This window comes from Danio rerio, chromosome 9 (assembly GCF_049306965.1).
Source record: "Danio rerio strain Tuebingen ecotype United States chromosome 9, GRCz12tu, whole genome shotgun sequence".
Classification (NCBI taxonomy): domain Eukaryota; kingdom Metazoa; phylum Chordata; class Actinopteri; order Cypriniformes; family Danionidae; genus Danio; species Danio rerio.
The window spans coordinates 31,103,770-31,127,347 of NC_133184.1; the positions used below are offsets into that span (position 1 = coordinate 31,103,770).

At 34.6% G+C, this 23,578-nt stretch overlaps 1 protein-coding gene across 2 annotated transcripts in view; it reads left to right on the plus strand.

Annotated features, from left to right (window-relative positions):
* Positions 1-23,578, plus strand: part of uggt2 (UDP-glucose glycoprotein glucosyltransferase 2) — a 52,030-nt gene that overhangs the window by 304 nt on the left and 28,148 nt on the right. For both annotated transcript variants that reach the window (XM_021478964.2, XM_068223637.1), the window contains exons 2-22: positions 1,019-1,149; positions 2,531-2,613; positions 2,699-2,829; positions 3,546-3,658; positions 3,773-3,950; positions 4,256-4,352; positions 5,060-5,132; positions 5,262-5,362; positions 7,649-7,748; positions 8,544-8,604; positions 8,733-8,824; positions 10,138-10,291; positions 12,650-12,769; positions 13,114-13,199; positions 13,769-13,904; positions 14,049-14,180; positions 15,471-15,635; positions 17,574-17,697; positions 17,941-18,039; positions 18,713-18,807; positions 19,641-19,850. In XM_021478964.2, the coding sequence (XP_021334639.1) occupies positions 1,028-1,149; positions 2,531-2,613; positions 2,699-2,829; positions 3,546-3,658; positions 3,773-3,950; positions 4,256-4,352; positions 5,060-5,132; positions 5,262-5,362; positions 7,649-7,748; positions 8,544-8,604; positions 8,733-8,824; positions 10,138-10,291; positions 12,650-12,769; positions 13,114-13,199; positions 13,769-13,904; positions 14,049-14,180; positions 15,471-15,635; positions 17,574-17,697; positions 17,941-18,039; positions 18,713-18,807; positions 19,641-19,850 (2,472 nt within the window). In that variant the 5' untranslated portion in view covers positions 1,019-1,027. The remainder of the gene's footprint in view (positions 1-1,018; positions 1,150-2,530; positions 2,614-2,698; positions 2,830-3,545; positions 3,659-3,772; positions 3,951-4,255; positions 4,353-5,059; positions 5,133-5,261; positions 5,363-7,648; positions 7,749-8,543; positions 8,605-8,732; positions 8,825-10,137; positions 10,292-12,649; positions 12,770-13,113; positions 13,200-13,768; positions 13,905-14,048; positions 14,181-15,470; positions 15,636-17,573; positions 17,698-17,940; positions 18,040-18,712; positions 18,808-19,640; positions 19,851-23,578) is intronic.

Below are 23,578 nucleotides of genomic sequence, written 5' to 3' on the forward strand. Positions count from 1 at the left end.
GGAATTATGCGACACAAAATGTTACATTATAGCTACGTGGCGTTTTATTAGACAGTGTATACCTGCTGTGTCGTTTTACCCCTGACGCGTCAATGAGGTAAACCTCTTCACTGAATGTAGAAGTCGTTTTCTGTTGATACGTGTTATTTTTATAGTTACACTGTTATCCTGGAATAAGCAAGATTTTAGGTAAACTGATAGTTCGCCCAAAAGTGGCTCAATTGGTCCAAAACTTATGACTTTATCTTTTGTTTAACACAAAACAAGATGATTTGAAAAATGTTAGAAATCTCTAACTTGACTTCTATAGCGGAAAAACAAAAACCATGGAAGTCAATGGTTACAGGTTTCCAAAATTGTTCAAAATATTTCCTTTTTTGTTTACAATAAGAAAGAACCTCAGAACAAGTGAATCGTGTAAATGATCACAATATTTTGGGTGAACTATCCCTTTAACATATCATATTGGGGGCTGTGATCACAAATTATAGAGTTTATTGATTTGAAAACAGTAGAATTGCTTGAAATATAAAACAATGTCTCAGACGGATAAAAAAAACAGCCTGTTTTAAAATATATTTAAGCTAGGCCATAAGTTTAAACAGTAAAATTGTTCTGAATGTCAAAACAATTAACAGGCTAATTGTAGTTCATTTGAAAATGTCACATCTTTTACGCTATAAAAACTTTTACAGTACATAGCTAATGTTTATTAAAGATGAAGAACTACCATCATGCCTTGCTTATCAGAGTAAAATGGCTGTTTAGCGTATTTTCCTGAAGTGCTATGTTTTTAATTTAAATGGAAATGTTTTATTTTAGAATTTCTGGTAACTAGTGATTATTTGAAATGTTTTGAAATTATTTTGAAACTTAGTTAAAAATTCCTTCAGACAAAATATGATGATTTTTGACATCTTAAACACATGCAAATGATTCATCAGTGAATAGCTTAACAAAACATCTTGATGTTACTTATGTTTTTTATTGTTGATTTATTTGTTGTTGTTTTTTACAGCATCCAATCATGAGGCTGGTTTTTGTTGTGCTGGTTTTTCTGAGGGTCCAGCATGTGAACTCAGCATCTAAGGGAATCGTCGCCAGTCTTCAAGCCAAATGGGCTGCGACCCCTCTCCTACTGGAAACAAGGTGGGCTGCTATCATAATAGGCTCGTTTGACTTGGCCAAAATCTGCGCAGAATCGATTACCGGTGATCACCGCAAGATGCATGCCGGTTAGAAATGTGTCCGCCTTGCCTTCGCCTCGCTCTGATTTCACGCTGACGTGCGCCAAAAAACTCTCGCGATCGCGAGGCGGGTACCTCGGATAGAGCAGTCGGCCGCAGTTGTTCTCAAAAGACTGCGTTACCAAAAGCATGATGGGAAACGACTGGCTGACGACACAGCTTAATGCTGATTGGATGAGACTGACACATTACACTTTATTATCTTGTTTAACTAAGGTTTATACCTGGATTTGTTGAATACCTTTTTTTGTATTTTCGTTGATAATTAAAAAAAAGTCATATAGAGCATTACATATGGTTATTTATTTAGATTTACACGGAAACAAAAACAAAACACATCTTTGTAAAACATAACGTGACCTATCCAATATAACTAAATGTTACTTATAAATCATTAGGATGTGTGTGTGCTGTATTTTATTTCTCTCTCAGTTTTAAGTCCTGTTTGTTGTCATTTTCACTTTTTTGGTGGCGCAGTGGGTTGCACAATCACCTCACAGCAAGAAGGTCACTGGTTCGAGGCCCAGCTGGGTCATTTGGCATTTCTGTCGGGAGTTTGCATGTTCTCCCCCTGCTTACATTGGTTTTTCTCCAGGTGCTTCGGTTTCTCCCTCAGTCCAAAGATGTGGTATAAATGAATTGAATAAACTAAATTAATCGTAGTGTATGTGTGTGAATGTAAGAGTGTATGGGTGTTTCCCAGTGATGGGTTGCAGCTGGAAGGCCATTCGCTGCGTAAAACATATGCTGGATAAGTTGGTGGGTCATTCCGCTGTGGCAACCCCTGAATGATAAAGGGACTAAGCCGAAAAGAAAATGAATGAATGAATGCACTAAAATCACATCTCTCATCTTTGACCCTTATGCATTATGATTTAAACTCTACAGTTTGGTCTATAGTTTTGTAAAATTAGCCCCAGATTTTTTATACCTGCTGTAGAATTGCTCACGTCATGATGACATGCATGTTTTGTTTTTAGTACGAGGAGAAGATCCTTTCATGTGTTCTCTTTAAAAAAGCACTTTACCTATGAAACATGTTCTCCTAGATCGCTTGAATTCTGTGAGGAATTAATTTTACTCAGTAAACATTTTATAGAGATTTTTTAACACAGTTTCTTCAAATGCAAAAACAAATTGTAAACATTTAATGTAATCTAACCAGAGTATACATTACATTTTCTTGCCATGAAAATCTCCACAGAAGCTGGCATGGTTTTAAACACAAACAAACAAACAAACAAACAAACAAAAACATTTTTTGTTACTCTCCTTTTATACAGTGAATTCATCAGGGAAGATGGAGACGAGAAATTCTGGCAGTTTGTCGATACTGTGAAGGAGTTAACTGTTTACAAATCTGGAGGTAATGACTCACATTTCATCTGCTTTGATTTCTAATACTGCATTTGAACTGTAAATGATGCTGATATGTACTTTTCTGTCTTTAGAGTCTGTCCGCTCCTATTATAACCTGATCCTCAAGAAGGCTGGCCAGTTTTTGACGGATCTTCAGGTCAACTTGCTGAAGCTCTCTCTGTCTCTCAGGACTTACTCTCCAGCTGTACATGCTCTCCAACAAGTAAGTCTTTTTATCACATAGACTGGTTTTTCTAGCAAGTATACATATAGATATTTTTCCAGATTTTTATTTGCCAGGGCAAGTTTTAAATGTTACTTAAACTGTTAAATATTTTGGACACATAATTATTGAAGATATGAGTGATGATAATGCTATGTACAGGGAATGTCGAAAGCTAATATGCTGGTGAGAGTTTTATTTGTGTTCAGAGCAGGTTAACGTAAACCTCTTTAAAACCTATTGAAGTTTTTTATACAGCTCCTCTGTGGTATAATAAAAAAAAAAGAGACTCAATAAGCTGTAGGTTGCACACAATGATTGTATGAGGGTTCTTCTTTAAAAACATGGAGTAGTGCAAGTGAATTATTTTGTATGGAAAGAGTTTGATCATTTTTTCGATTAGAATTTTGATCCATAAGTTTATCTGTCACTTGGAGAAGTCTCAGAATGGCATTTTAATGTTGTTGATAAACCCTAGGCTTACTGAGGTGCGCTTTCAGTCACCTGTGATGAAATATTAGCATATCTTTCTTTTTTAATGTATAATGTGTGGTTTGTATTGTTTTGTCTGCATTTTGTACTATTGGAGCTTGTGTCTGGAATAAAGAGAATTATTTAATTCTAAAAAACATTTTTATTTTATCCATCTGAAATTTATTTAACTGTGAGGTAAACCTCACAGACAATACTGTTAACCCTTTCTTTTCATTCTGTAGATAGCAAGCGATGAACCTCCTCCTGAAGGCTGCTCTGCTTTTGTGGTTGTTCATGGTCAAAATGCCTGCAGCACCAAGGATATGAAGAAGCTCTTGAAAACAGCCGCAGACAGGTAATGCTAACCGAATATACTGTATTCTTAGAGAAAATAATTTGTTCTGTGTCAAAATCAGTTGTTTTCCTATAACATCTTTGTTGTGCTGTACGTTTTATTCAATTAATCCAGGCCAAGACCTTACCTATACAAGTCTGACCACCAATACCCAGGAGTCAATGGGACAGATGTGCCTGTAGCTATTCTTTATGCTGAAATTGGCACTAAGGAGTTCAGTACTTTTCATAAGGTTCTGTCTGAGCGAGCACAGGAGGGCAAACTTATCTATGTGCTGCGACATTTTGTGTCTGTAAGTATTAGCAGTGTAATTTCTCTATGTTCATACTGTGGGCAAATCAGATTTTTGTCATTTTCATAGTTGCAAGCGATCAAGTATAATTTATATGATCAGACATGGGTTGCTTTGGTAATTACATAGACTTATTCACATGTGTGACATCCCATTCAGATAAAGATTAAGGTTAGGATACATTAGGATTAGCTGTGCATAGAAACCTATAGCTTGATTCTATTCATAGTAGTTTGACATTTTTTTTAAATTCTGTTCTATTTGAAGAGAAATATTTCTTAACCCTCACTGATTTCTCACCAAAGGAGCCGAAAAATGAAAGGATGCTGCTCTCTGGATATGGTGTGGAACTAGCAATTAAAAGTACTGAGTACAAAGCTGTTGATGACACAAAGGTTAAAGGTATTGTATAATCTTAGATTTTTTCTTGTGTTAGGAAGAGATAAGTTTCATTTTAATAAGGGTAGTCAATGTTTTAAAAGCTTTAAATAAAATATATCTATATTGATATGACATATAAATATTATATATATATATATATATATATATATATATATATATATATATATATATATATATATATATATATATATATATATATATATATATATATACAATACGTATGCATCATGCATTTGTCTTAATGTAAATTTTTAGATTTAGTAATATTTGTTAACATGCAGTGTAAAAAGTACTTTGTTACGTTACAATTTTAGGTTAAATCAAATTTATCTTATTTAAATATAATATAATGCGTTAATTTAACTTACATTAAAGTGCCTTAATTATATTAAAAAGTAAGTTGAAACATAATTACACTTAGTTTAATAAGTTATAATTAACACAAAGGTATATGTTGTCATTACTAATTGATCATATTTTTACAGTGTAGTTAATCCAACAGGAACTAACACAAAGATGAAAAAACAAATGTTTTTAATTGAACAAAAAATGCAAAGTTTATTCAAATGCACAAATGTTAATTAAAAAAAGTGTTTCTTGAGCAAATGGTTGTTTCAGAAGTGTAGCTGAACAGCATACAGTGCATATAAAAAGTAAACAACAGTTTTTAAGGAGTTATAACTAATGTGACCTGAATTTGTGTGCAGAATCCAAATCAGCTGGCACTGATAATGAGGATGAAAATGATGAAGTCCAAGGGTTTCTGTTTGGGAAATTGAAGTGAGCAATTATTTCACTTTCTAATGTCTTCATGGCTATCCATATACCAAAATATTAATAATTATAAAAAAATAAAATGGTATTTTTGTAAAATGCTTAGTCACTCACTGCGTCTTCCTTCACTCCCAGAAAGTCTCATCCGGAGCTTCAGGAGGAGCTAGGAGAGCTGAGAAAGCATCTCCTGGAGAGCACCAATGACATGACTCCTCTCAAAGTGTGGGAGCTTCAAGGTGGGCTAACTGCTGTTATTGATGACTCTTATGGTGTTCTGGACTCGGTGCTGTGTCACCGTGTGAGATTAAACCCATCCACGTGGTTTCTGGAGAGAACTGTCCACTTGATGAATTGGGAAGCAACCAAAAGGTTGCAGTTTGTACCCTTTGCTTGCTGCAGCGATATGTCCTACTCCTGTTCAGACTCCTGAACAGATGCTCATGTTCACAGCCAAGTTCAGTTTTGCACAGTGAGATTCTGTGGCGAAAAATGGCTAAATAACAGCAGTTTTACTTTTGTGCTGATAGATAAATGAAGCAATTAATAATGCTTGACGTAAAGTGCTCTCCATGATGGCCATTAAAACGCTCGGTTGGTTTTGTAATAACTTTGGGGCTGAATTGTAAAATCCAACGGATTTTTGTTGTTGCTGCTTTTGTTCAAACTCTAAACTTTTAAAGTTATATTTAGTTGAAACATAAATTATAGTATTTTCATCCATCAAACATACATTTATTTACCCGTTGTTCCAATTTTCTATATGTAACATGAAATAAAAACGTATATCATAACACTGGCCACTTTATTAGGTACACCTTAGTACTGGGTTGGACCCCCTTTTGCTTTCAGAACTGCCTTAATCCTTTGTGGTATAGATTCAACAAGATACTGGAAATATTCTTCAGAGATTTTAGTCCGTATTGACATTATAGCATCACGCAGTTGCTGCAGATTTGTCGGCTACACATCCATGATGCGAATCTCCACATCCACCACATCCCAAAAGTGCTTTGTTGGATTGAGATATGTTGACTGTGGAGGTTATTTGAGTACAGTGAATTCATTGTCATGTTCAAGAAAACAGTCTGAGATGATTCGCTCTTTGTGACATGGTGCGTTATCCTGCTGGAAGTAGCCATCAGAAGATAGGTACATTGTGTTCATAAAGGCATGGACATGGTCAGCAGCAATATATATATATATATAAAATATCCCACACACTGTTCCACCACCAGCAACAGCCTGAACCATCAATATAAGGCAGGATGGGTCCATGCTTTCATGTTGTTGATGCCAAGTTCTGACCCTAACGCGAATGTTGCAGCAGAAATCGAGACTCATCAGACGAGGCAACATTTTTCCAATCTTCTATTGTCCAATTTTGGTGAGCCTGTGCGAATTGCAGCCTCAGTTTCCTGTTTTTAGCTGACAGAAGTGCCACTTGTTGTGGTCTTCTGCTGCTGTAGCCCATCCGCCTCAAGGTTAGGCGTGTTGTGCATTTAGAGATGCTCTTCTGCATACCTCGGTTGTAACAGATTTGCTACTCACTTGATATTTTCTCTTTTTTCATTCTTTTTCATTTCTTTCTTTTTTCAGACCATTCTCTGTAAATCCTAAAAATGGTTGTGTGTGAAAATCCCAGTAGATCAACAGTTTCTAAAATACTCAGACCAGCCCGTCTGGCACCAACAGCCATGCCATGTTCAAAGTCACTTAAATCTTTCTTCCTCATTCTGATGCTTGCACCAGATCATCTTGACCATGTCTACATGCCTAAATTCATTGAGTTGTAACTTATAAAGTGGCAGGGAGTGTATTTTGTAATTAATTATAATAATGGAGCTCAATTTCTATTCAATGATGATCTTATCCTCTAGAAAACTAGCAATCAGAACGTAAAAATCGAATGAATTCACAAATCAAAACTTGTAGCTTTTGTGCTGAAGATTTTGTGTTGAAACGGTTGTTTTATATGAGTGTGAGAGCAATAGCAAGTGTCACACATTAAAGCAACATTAACTCAATATGAAGTGTGCATGGCCAACAAATAGTGTGGCAGTTTGTTGCATATATTTATGATGCCTTTGCATTGTGAAGCTTAAAATGTGTAACTGTGTATAAAAGAACAGCCTTGGATATTTTTGATTTCTCTAAATGCAAATATTAAAGGGGTAGTTTATTCCCTTCAATCCCCTTAAAATCTGAATAAATTCATTTTTCTGTCGAACACAAAAGAAATGTTGTAAACCTGTAGCTAATGATATCCATTGAAGAGAAATCGAATACTACAATCAATGACTGCCTGTTTTCAACATTCTTCAAAATATCTTCTTCTGTGTTCAACAAAACATGTGGAGGGAGAGTAAATGCTAACAGAATTTTTATTTTTGGGTAAACTGTCACTTTAATGTTTATGTCAGCCATATTTAATAATGGTGTCAAATTAATCTTAGCATGCAGAAGTGTATCATTGGTTCTGTTATAAAATGATTTTGAAATTCCTTTCTCTGTCTTTCCAAAAGACCTCAGTTTCCAGGCGGCATCTCGGATCATGACTGTGCCAAAGTTTGATTCTCTCAAATTGATGCAAGAGCTCAGCCAAAATTTCCCCAGCAGAGCCAGGTAAAAAAAAAAAAACTGTATGAAATTCAGTCTTGGTGTCTCTGAGAGAATTCAATGCAGAACTCATTAGCTTTGTTACAGTAGTCTCCTTCAGAACTTGAATATTTGCAAATACTTGTTGCGTTTTAAAGTGGTATTCCCTAGGAGTCCAGCAATTCAAAGATAATGATGTTATTTACATTTAGCAAAATCAAAGAACATTTAGAGCAATAATGGTCTAATAGTTGATGTTAAACAATGTATTTTTTAATAAGTATCATGTACAGTATATATTTATCGTTCAACATTTACTAATGCTTTATCAAAATCCCTAATTGTGCTCGTTACAATGTCTTAATGCACTGTGAGTTAACAGGAACATTGTTATTTTCATTCACTCACATTGATATAGATGAATGAATACGTTTAATGAATGTATTGTTTATTGTTTGTACATGTTAGTTAAGACATTAACTAATGGACTGTTATTTTGAAGTGTTATCTATCAATTAATGTTGTAGAATATTTTACTATGCATTTTTGCATGTATAACAGCACAGAATGCATGCGTCTGCGTTATGTCTAGGTCGTTTTTAATGCGCGACTGTGACTTTCCTCCGTGGCTACTCAGGACAGCTTTATGTGCAGCGTTCAGGATTTGCTGAGTCAGAGTTACTGTAGTTTACAGTTTGTCAGCATAGCCGATGTGGCATCTAAGAGGGAACAGGTTTTCTGAGATTAAAATGAGTTTTTATGACTGTTTTGGGATGTTGCCTGGAGCCAGTACTGACTGTACATGTTTTATTGTACCCACAGATCACTGACAAGAGTGGCTGTAAACCAAGACATGAAGAAGGAAATAGAAGACAACCAAAAGGTAAGCTTTAGCAACAACTTTTCTGAGCAACACTTTTAAAAAAGTTTCAAGCTTGGTCAAATGGTCTTGTTCATTTAGAGAAGGATCTATAAAGTGATGGTGTAGCTAATGAAAACTTTTCTTTTCAGAGGCTCAGTGAGTCGATGGGCGTCCATCCTGGAGATGCCAGTCTTTACATTAATGGAATACATGTTGACCTGGACATTCATAACCCTTTCAGGTATAATTCCATTTTAAGATCTTCTAGCCAACATGTTTTGTCTGCTGGTGATGGTAGAATGTTGGGTAACACTTTAGTTTGAACCACAATTTACGCTATTTACTATTGGCTTATTACCTGACTGTTATTAAAATATTAACTTATGTATATTAACTTAAGTATAATTAATTCTACTTCCCTAATCCTACCCAAAACCTAAACCCAACTACTACCATACTAACTGTAATAAGCAGGGGTTTACATTAATTTTTTTGATCACCAGCCACTGTGGCTAGTTGATTTCCAACATTACTAGCCACTTGCCATTTTCACTAGCCACAATTTTGTTGTTTGGAAAATATATTTTGTATTAATAAATGTGACTTTGACATGCTAAAATGACTTGATTTAGATGTTGTCCTGTCCACATGCCTCCTCATTTATTTGTTTTATTACTGTTTGTGTGTGTTGTGTATGAGCTTGCTCACTGGGCATGAGCAAATGGGTTGTGTCGCATTGCAATTGGTTTTTATTTCACATGTCTTTTTAGTGCTCAGAATAAAGGTTTTACCAAATTTATCTCTGTACCTAATTTTTTCTTTGCCACATATTTTAATGTGTCAAAACAAGCAAATATATAGCTTTATACAAGAATTTTATTCAACAAAACTTTTTTTTATTAACATTTAAAAAGATCTATTGTCATGCATCTAAAATTTGCAGAGTAATCTGTCCTGGCTAAAGGTCCCAGATTAGCAGTTACTACACTTAAATAGGAGTTAATCTCGTATTAAAGCAATGTTATTGTAAAGGATGATAATTAAACTATATTAACAGAAATAACTGTAAGCAAAAGAAAGCAGGTAAAAATATACCACGAGTGATAATGAAAGGATGATCACATGCCTGAGAATAATTAAAACGAAAGCAGTGACTGCTGCTATTGCTTACTAATATGTATATTTTTTCAGTCTTGAGCTCTTAAAAGCAGCAGGGCTGTGGGTACACGAGCATCGTTTTTTGTCTAGTCTTTTTCAAAGAGAACCGATCGTAAGTGAACGAGAAAAAAAAAGCGCAAGTAAACGCGAGCGCACGCGCTTTTAACAGTTTAAACTAGTGGAGGTGTCTGTCTAACCCGCCAAAGCTGAAATCTACCCACATTTGGCAGGTTGGCAGGTGTTAATGTAAAGCTCTGGTAATAAGTATCTAATTAGTAGTTCATTGAGCTAAAGTCTTAGTTATTAGTTTAACGGTGTGAACTGTGCTTAGTATATAGTGTTACTAAAATGTATAATAGCACCATTAACATTTGTTGATTTCTTGGTGTTATGTAGCATTCTGGACATTCTCAGAAGCGAGGCTAAGATTCTTGAAGGTCTTCATAATCTTGGCGTCAAAGGAAGCAGCATTAGTAAGTTCCTGCATCTACCATCATCAACCACTGTAGAGGACAGCTACGCTCTGGACATCCGACACTCATCCATTATGGTGAGATGCTAGTTATGTGTGTTGTTGTGGAGCTCAGGAGTTCAATAGGAATGTAGGAGACAGTCTTTTCCATTCCATATGCACCAGATACTTTCTTATAAATTGATTTCATTCATTTAGATCAGGCATACCCAAACTTTTTCTTATGAAGGGCCTAAAACCAAACTTGATTGAGGCTAGTGGTCCAAAGGTAAAAATAGTTGACGTGGGTAATTTCCTAATTTATTTAATCATGTTTAAAAATGACTAGAAAACACTGCTTATTAACTATTACAGTAATATAATGAACTTATCACAGTAAAAAACAAAATAGGATTTATAACAGAATTACACTAGTTTTAGCCTTGATTTGCTTGCATATGTCTTCTGCATTGTCTGACTATTGACATTGTTTACATAAAAAAAATCAGATTCGTTTGAAACATTGAGTGTTTAAGATATGTGTGTCTCATGTTAATTCTATTAGTTATTTGTTTTAATTGCAGTGCTATTTGTGAGATAGCATGGACTTTTGCACGGCTGGGGGATGGGGGGTGGGTGTTTGTTTATTTATTTATTTATTTATTAGGGTGGGCTGGGAGGGTTGAGGAGTGGATCTTGTTTTGTGTATTGGAAAAAAATTTGTAATGAGGCTGTGAACACTCACGTGTAAAATAAATAAAAATGTAATCACCAAAAAAAAAAAAACATTTAATTGAAACATTTATTTTCAGTTTGCTTTTTTGTTGCTCAGTAATAAAATAAACAAAAAGGGTAAGGTCAACTTAGAAAATGAAGATCTCCTGTGTTAAAAGCGTTCGCCCCAATCCTTTCCATTAGCAGGCCCTACTTTGGGAATCTCTGATTTAGATAGATTATGATGATCAAGTCTTTTTCTATGCAGTGCATTTACATTAATTATAATAAATGACAAGCATATAAAATTACATCAGAGCAAAGATAAAAGATTTTTCTTTATTAAGAATATGCTTTAAGGTTTTCTAGAGAGTCTAACAGTATTCAGGTACAATCAAACATAAAATATCATGATCATCATTATTGAATTGTAATTTTTTTTTAAATAATGTGTACAATGTCTTTATCTTTTAATTTTTATTAAATAATCTAATCCTGCAAAGGGACTATTGCAGATACACACATTTTGATATCGATGCTCAAACGATATAATGTGCAGCCCTAATTCTGAATGTGCTTCATGAGTCGGTTTGACAAACCACCTGTAGGATGCTTATGCTATTAGGATGCTAATTTAGACTTGTCATGGCAGCTATACCTGTATACTGCTACTCTCTGGTAATTGAAGTGCTTCTTTTATTCTTATTTGTAAGTCATTTTAATATTAAAGTAATTTTTTATTAGTAAGTCGTCTGTTAAATATACAAGTACATTAATTTCCAACTTAACAGAAAAATGATTCGTAAATTAGATTGTTTTAATGCGTTAAATGGTTGATGTCCATCCACGATTTAAATTTTCTCAGAATATATACATTGATACACACAGTTATGGCCACAGCAATATCCCCATGTAGCCCATTACTGGTTGTGCACAGTAGCTAAGCAGGATTGTGCCTGGTCAGTACCTGGATGGGAGACCTCATGGGAAAACTAGGTTGCTGTTGGAAGTGATTTTAGTGAGGCCAACAGGGGGGGTGTGAGTCGTAATGCCCCAGTATAGTGAAGAGAAAATACTACTGTCAGTGAGCGCCGTCTTCCGAATGAGACATTAAAGCGAGGTCCGGACTCTCTGTGGTCATTAAAAAGCACGTAAAGAGTAGGGGTGTAACCCCAGTGTCCTGACCAAATCCTTAACCATCAAGGCCTGCCAGTCATCCCCATCCACCAAATTGGCTGTACCACTCTCTCTCCACTCCCCCAATAGCTGGTGGTATGGTGAGCACACTGGCGCCGTTGTCCTGTGGCTGCCATCGCATCATTCAAGTCGATGCTGCACACTAGTGGTGGTGTAAAGAGATGCCCCTCGTGATTGTGAAGCACTTTGAATGCCATACACAATAAATGTGCTATATAAATACACATTACATTATATTACACCAGTTTTTCGCAAAGTGGCTGACGGGGTTTGTTCAAGTGTTTGGTCTCTCTAAACCCTTTTTTTATTTAATTTAATTTATTATTATTATTATTATTTCTTTTTACTTTGCATAGTTTTTACAAATAGATCTGTTACACACAAGAAAAATAAAATCTGAAAAAGCATAACAGGGCCATGAGCTCCTTAAATTATCTTGATTTGGTTGATTTAGAGTACATTTTTATTATGAAATAATGGAGATTCACATGTAGACTTTTGCACTTGTCTTAAAAACATGTCTTTTGTTGGTTGTCTGGTTTCTAGTGGGTTAATGATATTGAGAAGGACTCCATGTATCGTCACTGGCCCTCGAGTCTCCAGGAGCTCCTCAGAGCAACATTTCCCGGTGTTATTCGACAAATACGCCGTAACTTCTATAACCTGGTGAGTCAGCTTGTTTGTGAGTTGATTATAGTGTAAGCTCAAATCTAGCTGCGTGTGCACAGATTAATGCAGTGATGTTTATCCCCTGATATTGCCTGTTTTTAGCACTGCAGCTGATTTGCTTTTTAAAAAAAGTGTTCAATTCTAACTTTCAGCCGTGTTTTCTGGCAGATGTTAATTAATACATTTTCACTCGCTAGCTCAATTTCCTTTCGACTTATCCCCTTTTTTATGAACGGCTGCCACAGCAGAATTCACCACCTAATAAACTTTTAATGGAAATAAATTTGGGATGTTTTTTTTTTTGTGATCATTTGAAAGGTGTTTTTCTTTGTTGTTTGCAGGTTCTGTTTCTTGACCCAGCACAGGAAGAGAGTATTGAGCTGGTGAAGTTAGCAGAGCTCTTTTACAAACACAACATTCCCCTCAGGTACAGTATATGAACTTAACAATGGAGATTAAAAGAGTTTGACTTTTTAATGATTATTTACCAATTATTATCATTATCTAATTGTCAGTTTTTAAATAATTACTAGTAAAACATACACAGCAAAAACAAATTATGGCTAAGTCAAGGCAACATTTGTTTTTATTTATTTTAAACTTATTTTTAATAAGTTAATCAGGTTTAAACTTTTTTTAAGCTCAGTTTGATTGATGACTAGAAAATTTATTTTCATTCAACTAAAAAAATCAAGGCAGCAAGAATTGTTTTGCAGTGTAAAATAGATCTTTTGGCAGAGAAAATTCTTTAACTGTTATAATGTATTAAATTTGATGGTTTCTTGCTTTCCACGTATATAACTTAAATTAAAATCAATGTTTAATGTTTATTTTTATTGATCTTTTTGGTAAATAATATGTGATGAGGAGTAGTTGACATTATCCTTTACTTAACATTCCACAAACAAGCCTTATTTTATTATCATCATGAGCTCTTCTGTATTAACCATTTCCGTTTGTTGATTGGTGTTGAGGTTTTAATTCCGTGTCTCTTAGGATTGGGTTTGTACTGGTTGTCAATTCTGATGATGAAGTGGATGGACTTTCGGATGCTGGTGTTGCTCTCTTCAGACTGTTAAATTACATTTCAGAGGAGTATGACGAAGCTCAGGCTTTTACATCCATGGTGTCAGTGAGTATCTTTGTGTTTGCTGTTACTCTACTTTAAATCATAATTTCTCTCATAGACTGTGTTCCTAAAGCAAATGCACTGTTTTGTTGGCCCATTATATTCTAGTGAGCATGTTTATTTGTTTGTTTGTTTTTCTCCATTCAGATTTTTAATAGAATTGGGGTAGGGAAGACACTCTCTGTGGACACAATAAAAGCATATCTGAAAAAGAAATTTCCAAAAGCAAATGCTGCCAGAATTCTTGGAGTGGATTCAAGCTATGATGACAACAGGAAGGTAATGTTATTAGAAAGCATTATGCGGTCCATCACAACAAAAAATGTCATTCATATATACTGTATATGACATTTTATTGTGAAAAGAATTATTTACAAATTTCTATACACACTTAATTTATATTATTGTTAACAATTTTAAAACTCATATTTCAAAACATTAGATGGCTGCCCTGTTTAAACTTTCTATCAATATGCATTTTCCTCAACACTTTATAAGCTAGTCCAAGCTTCCTATAACTTCCTAAGGTGGTTGAAAATCTAGTTGAATGTGTTTGAACGGCCACTAAAGACCACCTACTCTTTGCCTACTGAGTACTGTCTGACATTATAGGTAAAGTTGAAGGACATAAAATGTATAAAGTGCACAAAATGACTTTTCAATAGACATGATCCCACAGCATTTGGTGGACTTTTGAAGCTGTTAGAGCATAAACTGTATTATTTACTTTAGTTTCTTATTGGATTCACATGTTATGGCACACATTTATTCTGCAATATTAGATGAAAAATCAGAAAAACATGCCCATAGAAATCAGGAAAATGGTCAAAAGTAGACAGTAGATACGGATATAAAGAGAAATGTGCCTTGTCTGCTTGTGAAGCATAGATATTTACATTAGATGTCGCCTAAGCCATTGTCGTCTATTGGGAGGAATGCATCAATAGAGCCGCCATTTTAGCACAGGGTAACGCTCCTTTGAAATGTGCAGTGGAGGACTGGCCATCCAAAGCCATACATATATAGAAATATATATAAACAGTATATCTAGGATCGGGAGTTTTTTTAATCCCAAAAATTATAATTTAGCATCCCTTTTCTATATCGGTGGATACGTGACCGCACTGATAAGTTATTTCAAAACCTAGCCATTAATTCACTTAGTTGTCAATAAAACTATAATAGTATTTAGTGCAAGTTGGTGCTACTTTGCTTTATGGTCAGTGCAGTAAGAGACTGTATTATCATCAATAATGTGACTTTAGCACAAAAGTTTGTAACATACAAAAACATTAACTAAATCTTACCTATAAAATGTTTGTTTATGCTTTGTTTTCTTTGTTTGCTAGTTACAATACCATTACACAGCGCAAAAGTCCAGCATCTTCAGATTGGCTTTAATCTTGACTGCTATTGAATGACTTTTGTCCTGGGAGCACTGTACAATTGTGGCCCGTATGCGATATCTAGTGTATATATCTATGCTTGTGAAGTTGTCATAGATATAAGACTTGATTTTGAAACCCACATGTCAGCACGTTGTAAATATTTATATGATGTGTTTGTCAGGCTGGCGGAACGTTTTACAAAAAGAGTGGTTTAGGTGCTTTACCAGTGGGTCTGTTCAATGGTGTCCCACTCAGTAGTGAGGAGATGGACCCGGAGGAGCTGGAGACAGTTCTGCTGCAGAAAATCATGGAAACTACAAACTTCTTCCAGAGATCTGTCTTCATGGTATGGCATATGGTTTTTTTGAAAACTATGTCGTTTACTGCTTCAAATTCATTTGTTTTCAAGTACTTGCCAGCTTCCACTTTATTAGGCACACCTGCTAGGATATGGTTGTAGACCAGGCGACTTTCTGTTCAATATTATGTTGTAAAATTTCAAATTTAGCATCAGATTGCTGTTCTTAAATGTCAATATCGGCACCCATGTTCTCTTCTGCTGCTGTAGCTCATCTGCTTCAAGGTTTGATGCATTTTGATTCCAAAAATGCTCTTTTCTGTAGATTTTGGTTGTAACAAGGGGTTATCTGTGTCACTTATGTATCTCTGTCAGCTCAAACTATTCTGCCCATTGTCTTCCTAACTACAGTAAATTACTGTATCTAATCTCAGCAGATCAGTGTTTTCTTAAATACTCAGACCAGCCTGTTTGGCTCCAATCAGGATTTAACGAACATTTTACCCATATCCCATGCTCATTTTGACTACAACATGCCTTTATGCCAGGGGTCACCAACATGATGCCTGCGAGCACCCGGACGACTGCAAGTATTACATGAGTTACCTGCAGGCCTGTTTAAAAAAATAGTGACATTTCAGTATGTGTTACGCAAGCTACCATGCTAACTACCCACTGGGTAGAAAAACAAGGCATTTTCAGATGGGAAGGCAAAATTGTACTTAAAGACGAGAACGGATGTAATGTCCACTCTCTCTGATGTCCAACTCAGGGCAACTACAGTGATTAGAGGAGTGTCGGCTATGTTAAAAATGCTGTAGATTTGGTAATAATTTCAGTAAAATCTGAAAGTTGATTTATGTTATTCAATTAACAATCTGTACAAACATGGTACATCATTCTGCATGATTTGTTAAAAATTGTTAGTGGCTAGTGTAAATATTGTAGAAGTGATCATTTGAAAATGTAAATACTTGCAGAGATTTATAGAAATAAAGTGTTGCATACTGATATTTATCTCTTTCCTAACTTGTTAAATCATTGTTGACAGGCCCGGACTAGCTAATCGGGAGGACCGGGAGAATTCAGCGACAACATTTATAAATCTGCCATAACTTGATCAGAAATCTAAAAAAGGAGAAAAAGATTAAGCTATCAATTGCAGCGGATTACAGCGCAATATGCATTCTTTATCCTAAACGCACCCGATTAACAGCGCCATCGTGGTCTAGTGGTCAACACATTGCGCTACAACGCCGCCGACCCGAGTTTGAACTTTACCTGAGTAATTTATTTATATTTTTTTATTATTATTATTTTTCTTTTTTAGTTTTAAGACATATAATACTGTTTGGGTTACTTATGTAGGGGTACATGTTTTATTTTTTATTTTTTGTGTGACCCCTGTTACAAAGGACTGGATATCTATAAAGAATTATGTTTTCATATTTATGAAAAACATTTGAAGTTTTAAAGCAGCTGTGTCCTTGAAAAAGACATGATAGTGGTATTAGAAACTGAATTGGAAATGATGTTATTTTAATATAGTCAGTCGTGAACTGAGGTGGGCCGAAATAAGGCTTGAAACTCCAGGGCTGAAAAGGAGTCCCACTCCAGCCCTGATTGTTGACAACTATCATGAGAAATCATTAACATGATCATTGTCTCCACATAGATGAATATCATTATTTTTAAAATTAGCATATGATTAAAAGTATATTGAGCAAATTTGTTATTTGAGAAGTGTGTATCAAACTGGTAGCCCTTCATATTAATTGGTACCCAAGAAGTAGCTCTCTGTTTCAAAAAGGTTGGTGAACCCTGATGTATGCAATGTTTGCTGCTACTATGTGATTGGCCGATTAGACATTTACTTCAATGAGCAGTTGAATAATGCGTAATAAAGTGGATTGCTGATTTTTCCATTGACTCTGATCTCTTAATTTGGTTAGTTTGTAGATTTAAGGAGTGTCCTGTTTTATGCAGGGTCAGATCACAGAGAGTGTTGATGTGGTGGACTTCCTGATGGAGCAGGCCAATGTTGTCCCACGTATTAACCCTTTGATTCTGAGCTCTGACAGGCGGTATCTTGATTTTACTGCCTCACCAGGTACCATTTTAATGATGATCTGACACGAAACAATGTCAATATAAATATCAATCGCCTTAATTCAAATCAATTCAATGCCTTACTATAATGTCATCAGTCTCTCAATCATTCCTAGTCAGCAATCTTAATAACAGTAAAATTGTCACACCACTATCAGCATATCATTACCGATATCATCTCAGTGTACATTATTAACTTGCTTAATTTGTTGTTGTTGTTGTTGTTATTATTAAAATAAAACAGTTGCTGATGACTGGGATGACTCGGCTATGTTTTTATACTTGGACTCCAGAGACAAAACAGGAGTTATCTCTAAGAGAATGAAGTATTTCATCCGAGAGGGTGAGTCTTGTCTTACTATTATTTTATAATATTTAGTTAATTTATTATAAATACTAGGTGTGTAGGAAAAAATGTCAGTACATGGATGCTCTTATCGAAAAAATGGCCAATATTTAATTACTATTTGTTTGAATATTAAATCAATTTCTTTACAGTCCACTACAGTCTATGGTAATGTGCTTTTTTATTAATTCATTTATTTTTATGATGGGCAAGGTCACCTTCATCATGCAGTAAGAAAGCAAAATAAAGATGGCAGCATCGCAGAAAGGTCCATACAACATTTATGACAGGCTTTCATTAAAGTGTTGTTCCGATTGTCTGACAGTGCCATTTATTTGCACTGCCACAATTATATTTATATGTTTAGTTAAAATAGATGTTGCCAAAGTTCTTCTTTGGGGACATAATTTAAAGTTCGAGAGCATTCCACAGATATATCACAATATATTTAAAATTACAATAATATTGTATTGTGAAACATTTATTGTGATAACATTACACTGCTGGAATTCTAATACTTATTAGTAGCATTTGACAGTGCACTGCGAGTCGTTCTATATATTTAGCAAATAACTACTAACTGCATATTGATTCAATAATGTTAGTTTCAGTAATTAAACATATATAAAACATAGACTAACTCAAATGCTGTTTTGATCTTCTCCTGTAGAGGCGGAGGTGTTGTATGGAGTGACCATGTGGATTGTAGCAGATATTGAACAACCCTCTGGGAGGCAGTTGCTCCGGAATGCCTTGAAACATATGGTGAGCTACTGCAGTTTTTATTTCCAATTAGTTGAATCCACAGGAATCACGTCTTCAGAGAGCAGAGGCCCTCGTGCAACTTAGTAATTAATCCGAGAGCAATTAATCTTTGAAAATCTTGTGGTGTTGCTTAATGAACAAAAACTGGAGGTAATGATCCTATTGTTTATATATTTCCCTATGTATATTTTACAGATTACATTCCAAAGTGTTGTGGCGTTGTTTTTCAGTCATTATGTTTGGAAGGAAGAGGAAACCACTATTCTGAGAAAGTCAAAAGCAGAACGTAATTAACACGTTATGTTTAGTCAACCAAAATCTAATCTCAGAAAGAGCTTAAGTTGCGAAGTGCAATGCAGATTTAATGTGTAATCACAGTTTTTTACATTTTAATTATCACAGATACTGATCCTATATGATTCAGTGATTTCTTCAATGTGCTCTATGTATAACAGTAGAGCTGTTAACACACAAGCGCTCTTAAAGAGATAATTCACCCAAAAATTACATCATTTCATTTCATAAGAGGTCAATGTGTCATCAGCAGCTATGAATATTACTTTTATTTTGATCACCAATGACCATCGCTTCTTCAATCTCCTAATACAGAAAAAGATGCCTACATCTTGGCCTTAGGATGAATAAATAAACAGCAAATTAAAATTTTGCAGTGAACTATATAAAAAAGTTATATTTGCTATGATCTGCTTTTTGTTTCGTTTGGTATTCTATCCCAAATAATTTACAACATAAAAAATGGCATGGTTAATGAAACTGTTTCATTATGATATCCTTTTTTGGCAAAGTCTCTGATCCGTTTTATTTGTTTGCAGAAATCCAGCAGTTCCAGCTGTCGTGTCGGGGTGATCAATAACCCCAATAGAAAGCCCACTGAGGAGAACAGCGCTCTGTACAGAGCCGTCTGGGCTTCTCTCCTCACTCAAAGCAGCAAGAACACGCTCGACTTCACCCTAAAACTCCTCAAAGAAGAAAATGTTGAACTCCTCAAACAAGGCACCAAGATTAAGCACTTACTTAAACAGGTCAGTGGACTGTGAAATACTGTGTCTGGATAATGTGGAATTATGTATGGAGCATTTGGACTTGGATTTATCTCAACACACCTGCTCTTTTGCGCTCTTGTCTGTCATTTTTTCCATTTTAATTTGTCACTTGTTCAGTTGGCAGACAACATGTCTTCTTTTTCTCCTTTCAGTTTACATTTTGTGTTGACTGGAGACTATATTTCAGTTTTATTGGGTGTCCGCTGGGTCTTAAAAAGTCTTAAATTCACTAAAATATTGAGTTTTAGGTCTTAAATAATTTTAAACCGGTCTTAATTTTGCTTAGTCCAAGTAAAGCTATACTCAATTCGGCCGCCAACCATCCGATCACCAGTAAAACCTTATTTTTTATATTTAAGTTTTTTTTAATTGCAAAGAGATACAGTTTACAGCAGCTATTAGACATTTTTACCACAAAGTCCATTAAATTCCATGATCAGGAAAAAACTTAAAGACAATTATAATTTTTTTTATAATAATTCGAAAAATATTAACCCTGCTTAAATCTAAAATTTGATTCTTAATGGTTTTAAAACGGTCTTAAAAATTCTTACATTTGACTTGATGAAACCTGCAGAAGCCTTATATTAAAAGTGTTAATTCATCTGTCTTTAAAGAGATTGTTTAACCAAAATTGAAAATTCTGTCATCATTTACTCATACCTGTACTTGTTCCAAAGCTGTTTGAGTTTCTTTTGGTAAACACAAATGAAGATGTACTGAAGAATGTTGGGTAAACAAAACAGCCATTGACTTCCATATCAATATGTTATTTGCTGTTAATGGAAATAAATTGATGAGGATTAATTTATTAGACTACAGAAAAATACACCAGTAAATATGGCTTATACATATTTTATCAATTTCTTTTTTAGAGCCATTTTTTTTCATCTACAATAAGTGGTTACTTTAAATTAGGCAAAAATTGTTAATATACTCAACCAATTTTAATGTATTTTATCCTGGTAAGATACTTATTAATTACAAAAAATAATTGATGAATTGAGGAAGCCTTTATCATGATATAGGTTGAATTTGGTATTTTTTTGTTGTTTTTAGTGTAGTGGGGATAGGGTAATATGTGTTTTATATATATATCTTAGAGGCATGTATAGTGTATGTATGTTGTAATTGTATGTTGTATGCCAGCGTCAAATATTAATATTTTCCCAGAACCTCTGTACAGACAATAAACTAAAGTGAAACTTCAGGGAAAAAATGCTATATAGTACGCTATTAGCATACTGTAGTATTCTGTTCAAATACTATACATTTATACAGCGCAGGCTTATAATGAACAATATAAAAAATAGATATTTATTTAAAAAATTATACTTCAATGAAATTAGTAGTGTTTTTTTATTAATTACAGATAAGCTTTTGATGACAGTACAATCTAATTGAGGGAATATAAATATGGCAATAGAGCATAAACAAATAACCAGTATCAACAGATGTATGTATTATATCTGTCTGTTATGAATAATTAGAATAATCAATGTGACACATTGTGCATCATTAGCTTTACTATTAATTATTAAAGGTGTAATAGAAAATATTACCTTTATATAAAGCTTCTACATCACTTTATTGCAAAACTATTATATTCCGCTACTTCTTCAAGCTTTTTGCTTTTATATAAAGTGTTTTCTTGGCATATAATAGCTTGTGTGCTGTGCAGTCTACCTGTTACCGTCTGGAAGGCTTGTGTCTTCCCAAGAAATCAAATACAACTTTTATAAATTCCTCCTGTCATCGCCTTGATAAAATGACACAAGCAGGGTCTCTCCTTTTCTGTGTTGTTCCTATACCCCATCACAACATCCAGTGGAAACCACTCAGGCACATGCAATTTTCTCTGACTTATAGACAACTGCATTTGTGGGAATGGTTGCTCTGCACCTTGTATAGCCACAGTCCTAATCTACGGTCTTATTGACAGGGTATTGCTACCCTCAGAAAGATAGATTGGTCTGTCAGGCACATGTAGAGCTTTCTTTTGGTTCTTTCTGTCTTCTTTTTATTTTATTGTCTCTCTCTTTCTTTCTCCATCCTGCTCTCTCTATTTATTTCCATCGTAACATATAAGATAAAAGAAAGTGTTCCGTCCAGCCCAGCATTCCTAGTTTTATTAGATGAAAATGTGTGGGGAAAGAGATTTCTGGTTTCCTGAGAGTTTGTGCTCGAGACCTTTAATGGCTCTATTATTGGATGGCAGGGAGAGGTGTTGTGCTGATATTAGCATTTCTTTTCATGTGGGCCAAATGTTGGAAGCACTAATAATCTGATTCTGCGCTGCTCATACACACGAGATTTGGTATCGACACTGAAGCCATTTTTAATTACAAGTCTGATAAATGAAAATGTTTAATGATTGATTAGTGCTACACGGTCTCTGGTGGCGACACATTTTTCATAGGTCTGGCCAATTTAATGTTCCTCTCAGAAAGCTCTAATGAGTGCACTTGCAGAAATGTGCCCCCTTTTGTTGTCAATAGCTTATTGATTGACTATTTTCTGGTTGCAGTGTAATCAGAAAACTAACTAATGAGCCAATCGATTTCTTCTATTCACATTTTTACTATGCTTGTCTTACTTTTACTTTTACTTGGCTTACTAGCTCGTTAGCTTATTCTGTCTCTTCAGTCATTGTTTTTATTCTGTTTGTTCAGTCTATCATTGTTTTTGTTCTGTCTGTCATCTGTTTGTTCAGTCTATCATTGTTCTGTCCGTCATCTGTTTTTTCGTCTATATATATTTTTTTTGTTCTGTCTGTCGTCTGTTTGTTCAGTCTATCATTGTTTTTGTTCTGTCTGTCATCTGTTTGTTCAGTCTATAATTATTTTTGTTCTGTTCGTCGTCTTTTTGTTCAGTCTATCATTGTTTTAGTTGTGTCTGTCATCTGTTTGTTCAGTCTATCATTATTTTTGTTCTGTCTGTCGTCCGTTTGTTCAGTCTATCATTGTTTTTGTTCTGTCTGTCGTCCGTTTGTTCAGTCTATCATTATTTTTGTTCTGTCTGTTGTCCGTTTGTTTAGTCTATCATTGTTTTTGTTCTGTCTGTCATCTGTTTGTTCAGTCTATCATTATTTTTGTTCTGTCTGTTGTCCGTTTGTTTAGTCTATCATTGTTTTTGTTCTGTCTGTCGTTTGTTTGTTCTGTCGATCCATTGTTTTGTTTCTGTCTGCCATCTATATCAGTTTCGTCATTTGATCATTAATTGTTTTTGTTTGGTCATTCTGTTTGTTGTTCATTCATTCAATTTGTTGTTTGTTTGTCTTGACTGTTTGTTTTTACTGTCTGTTAAATTTTCTGTTTGTCATTTATTTGTTCTTATCTGTTATTCATTTGTTTTCTTGGGGGTATTTTTTATTTGTTTTCTTTTCTGCCATTAGTTCTTTTCATTGTCATTATGTTGTGTGTTCTTCCATTCTCATTTGGTCTATCTGACTTTATTTTTGTAGTTTTTGTAAGTTATTTTATATAGTATAATTCGTTCACTTGTTTATTTTATTTTTTATATTTGTCATTCAGTGTATGTTGTTCATTAGTTTTGTTGGTCGTCCATTAGTTTGTTTTTCTGTCTGTTGTTTGTTTGTTTTTCTGCCACTCCATTGTCAACCCATAAGGCATCATATACAATGTTTAATGTAAAACATTGCAATGAATGATGATATCTTGGTTTTGGGGCAATTTGTAATACATGTG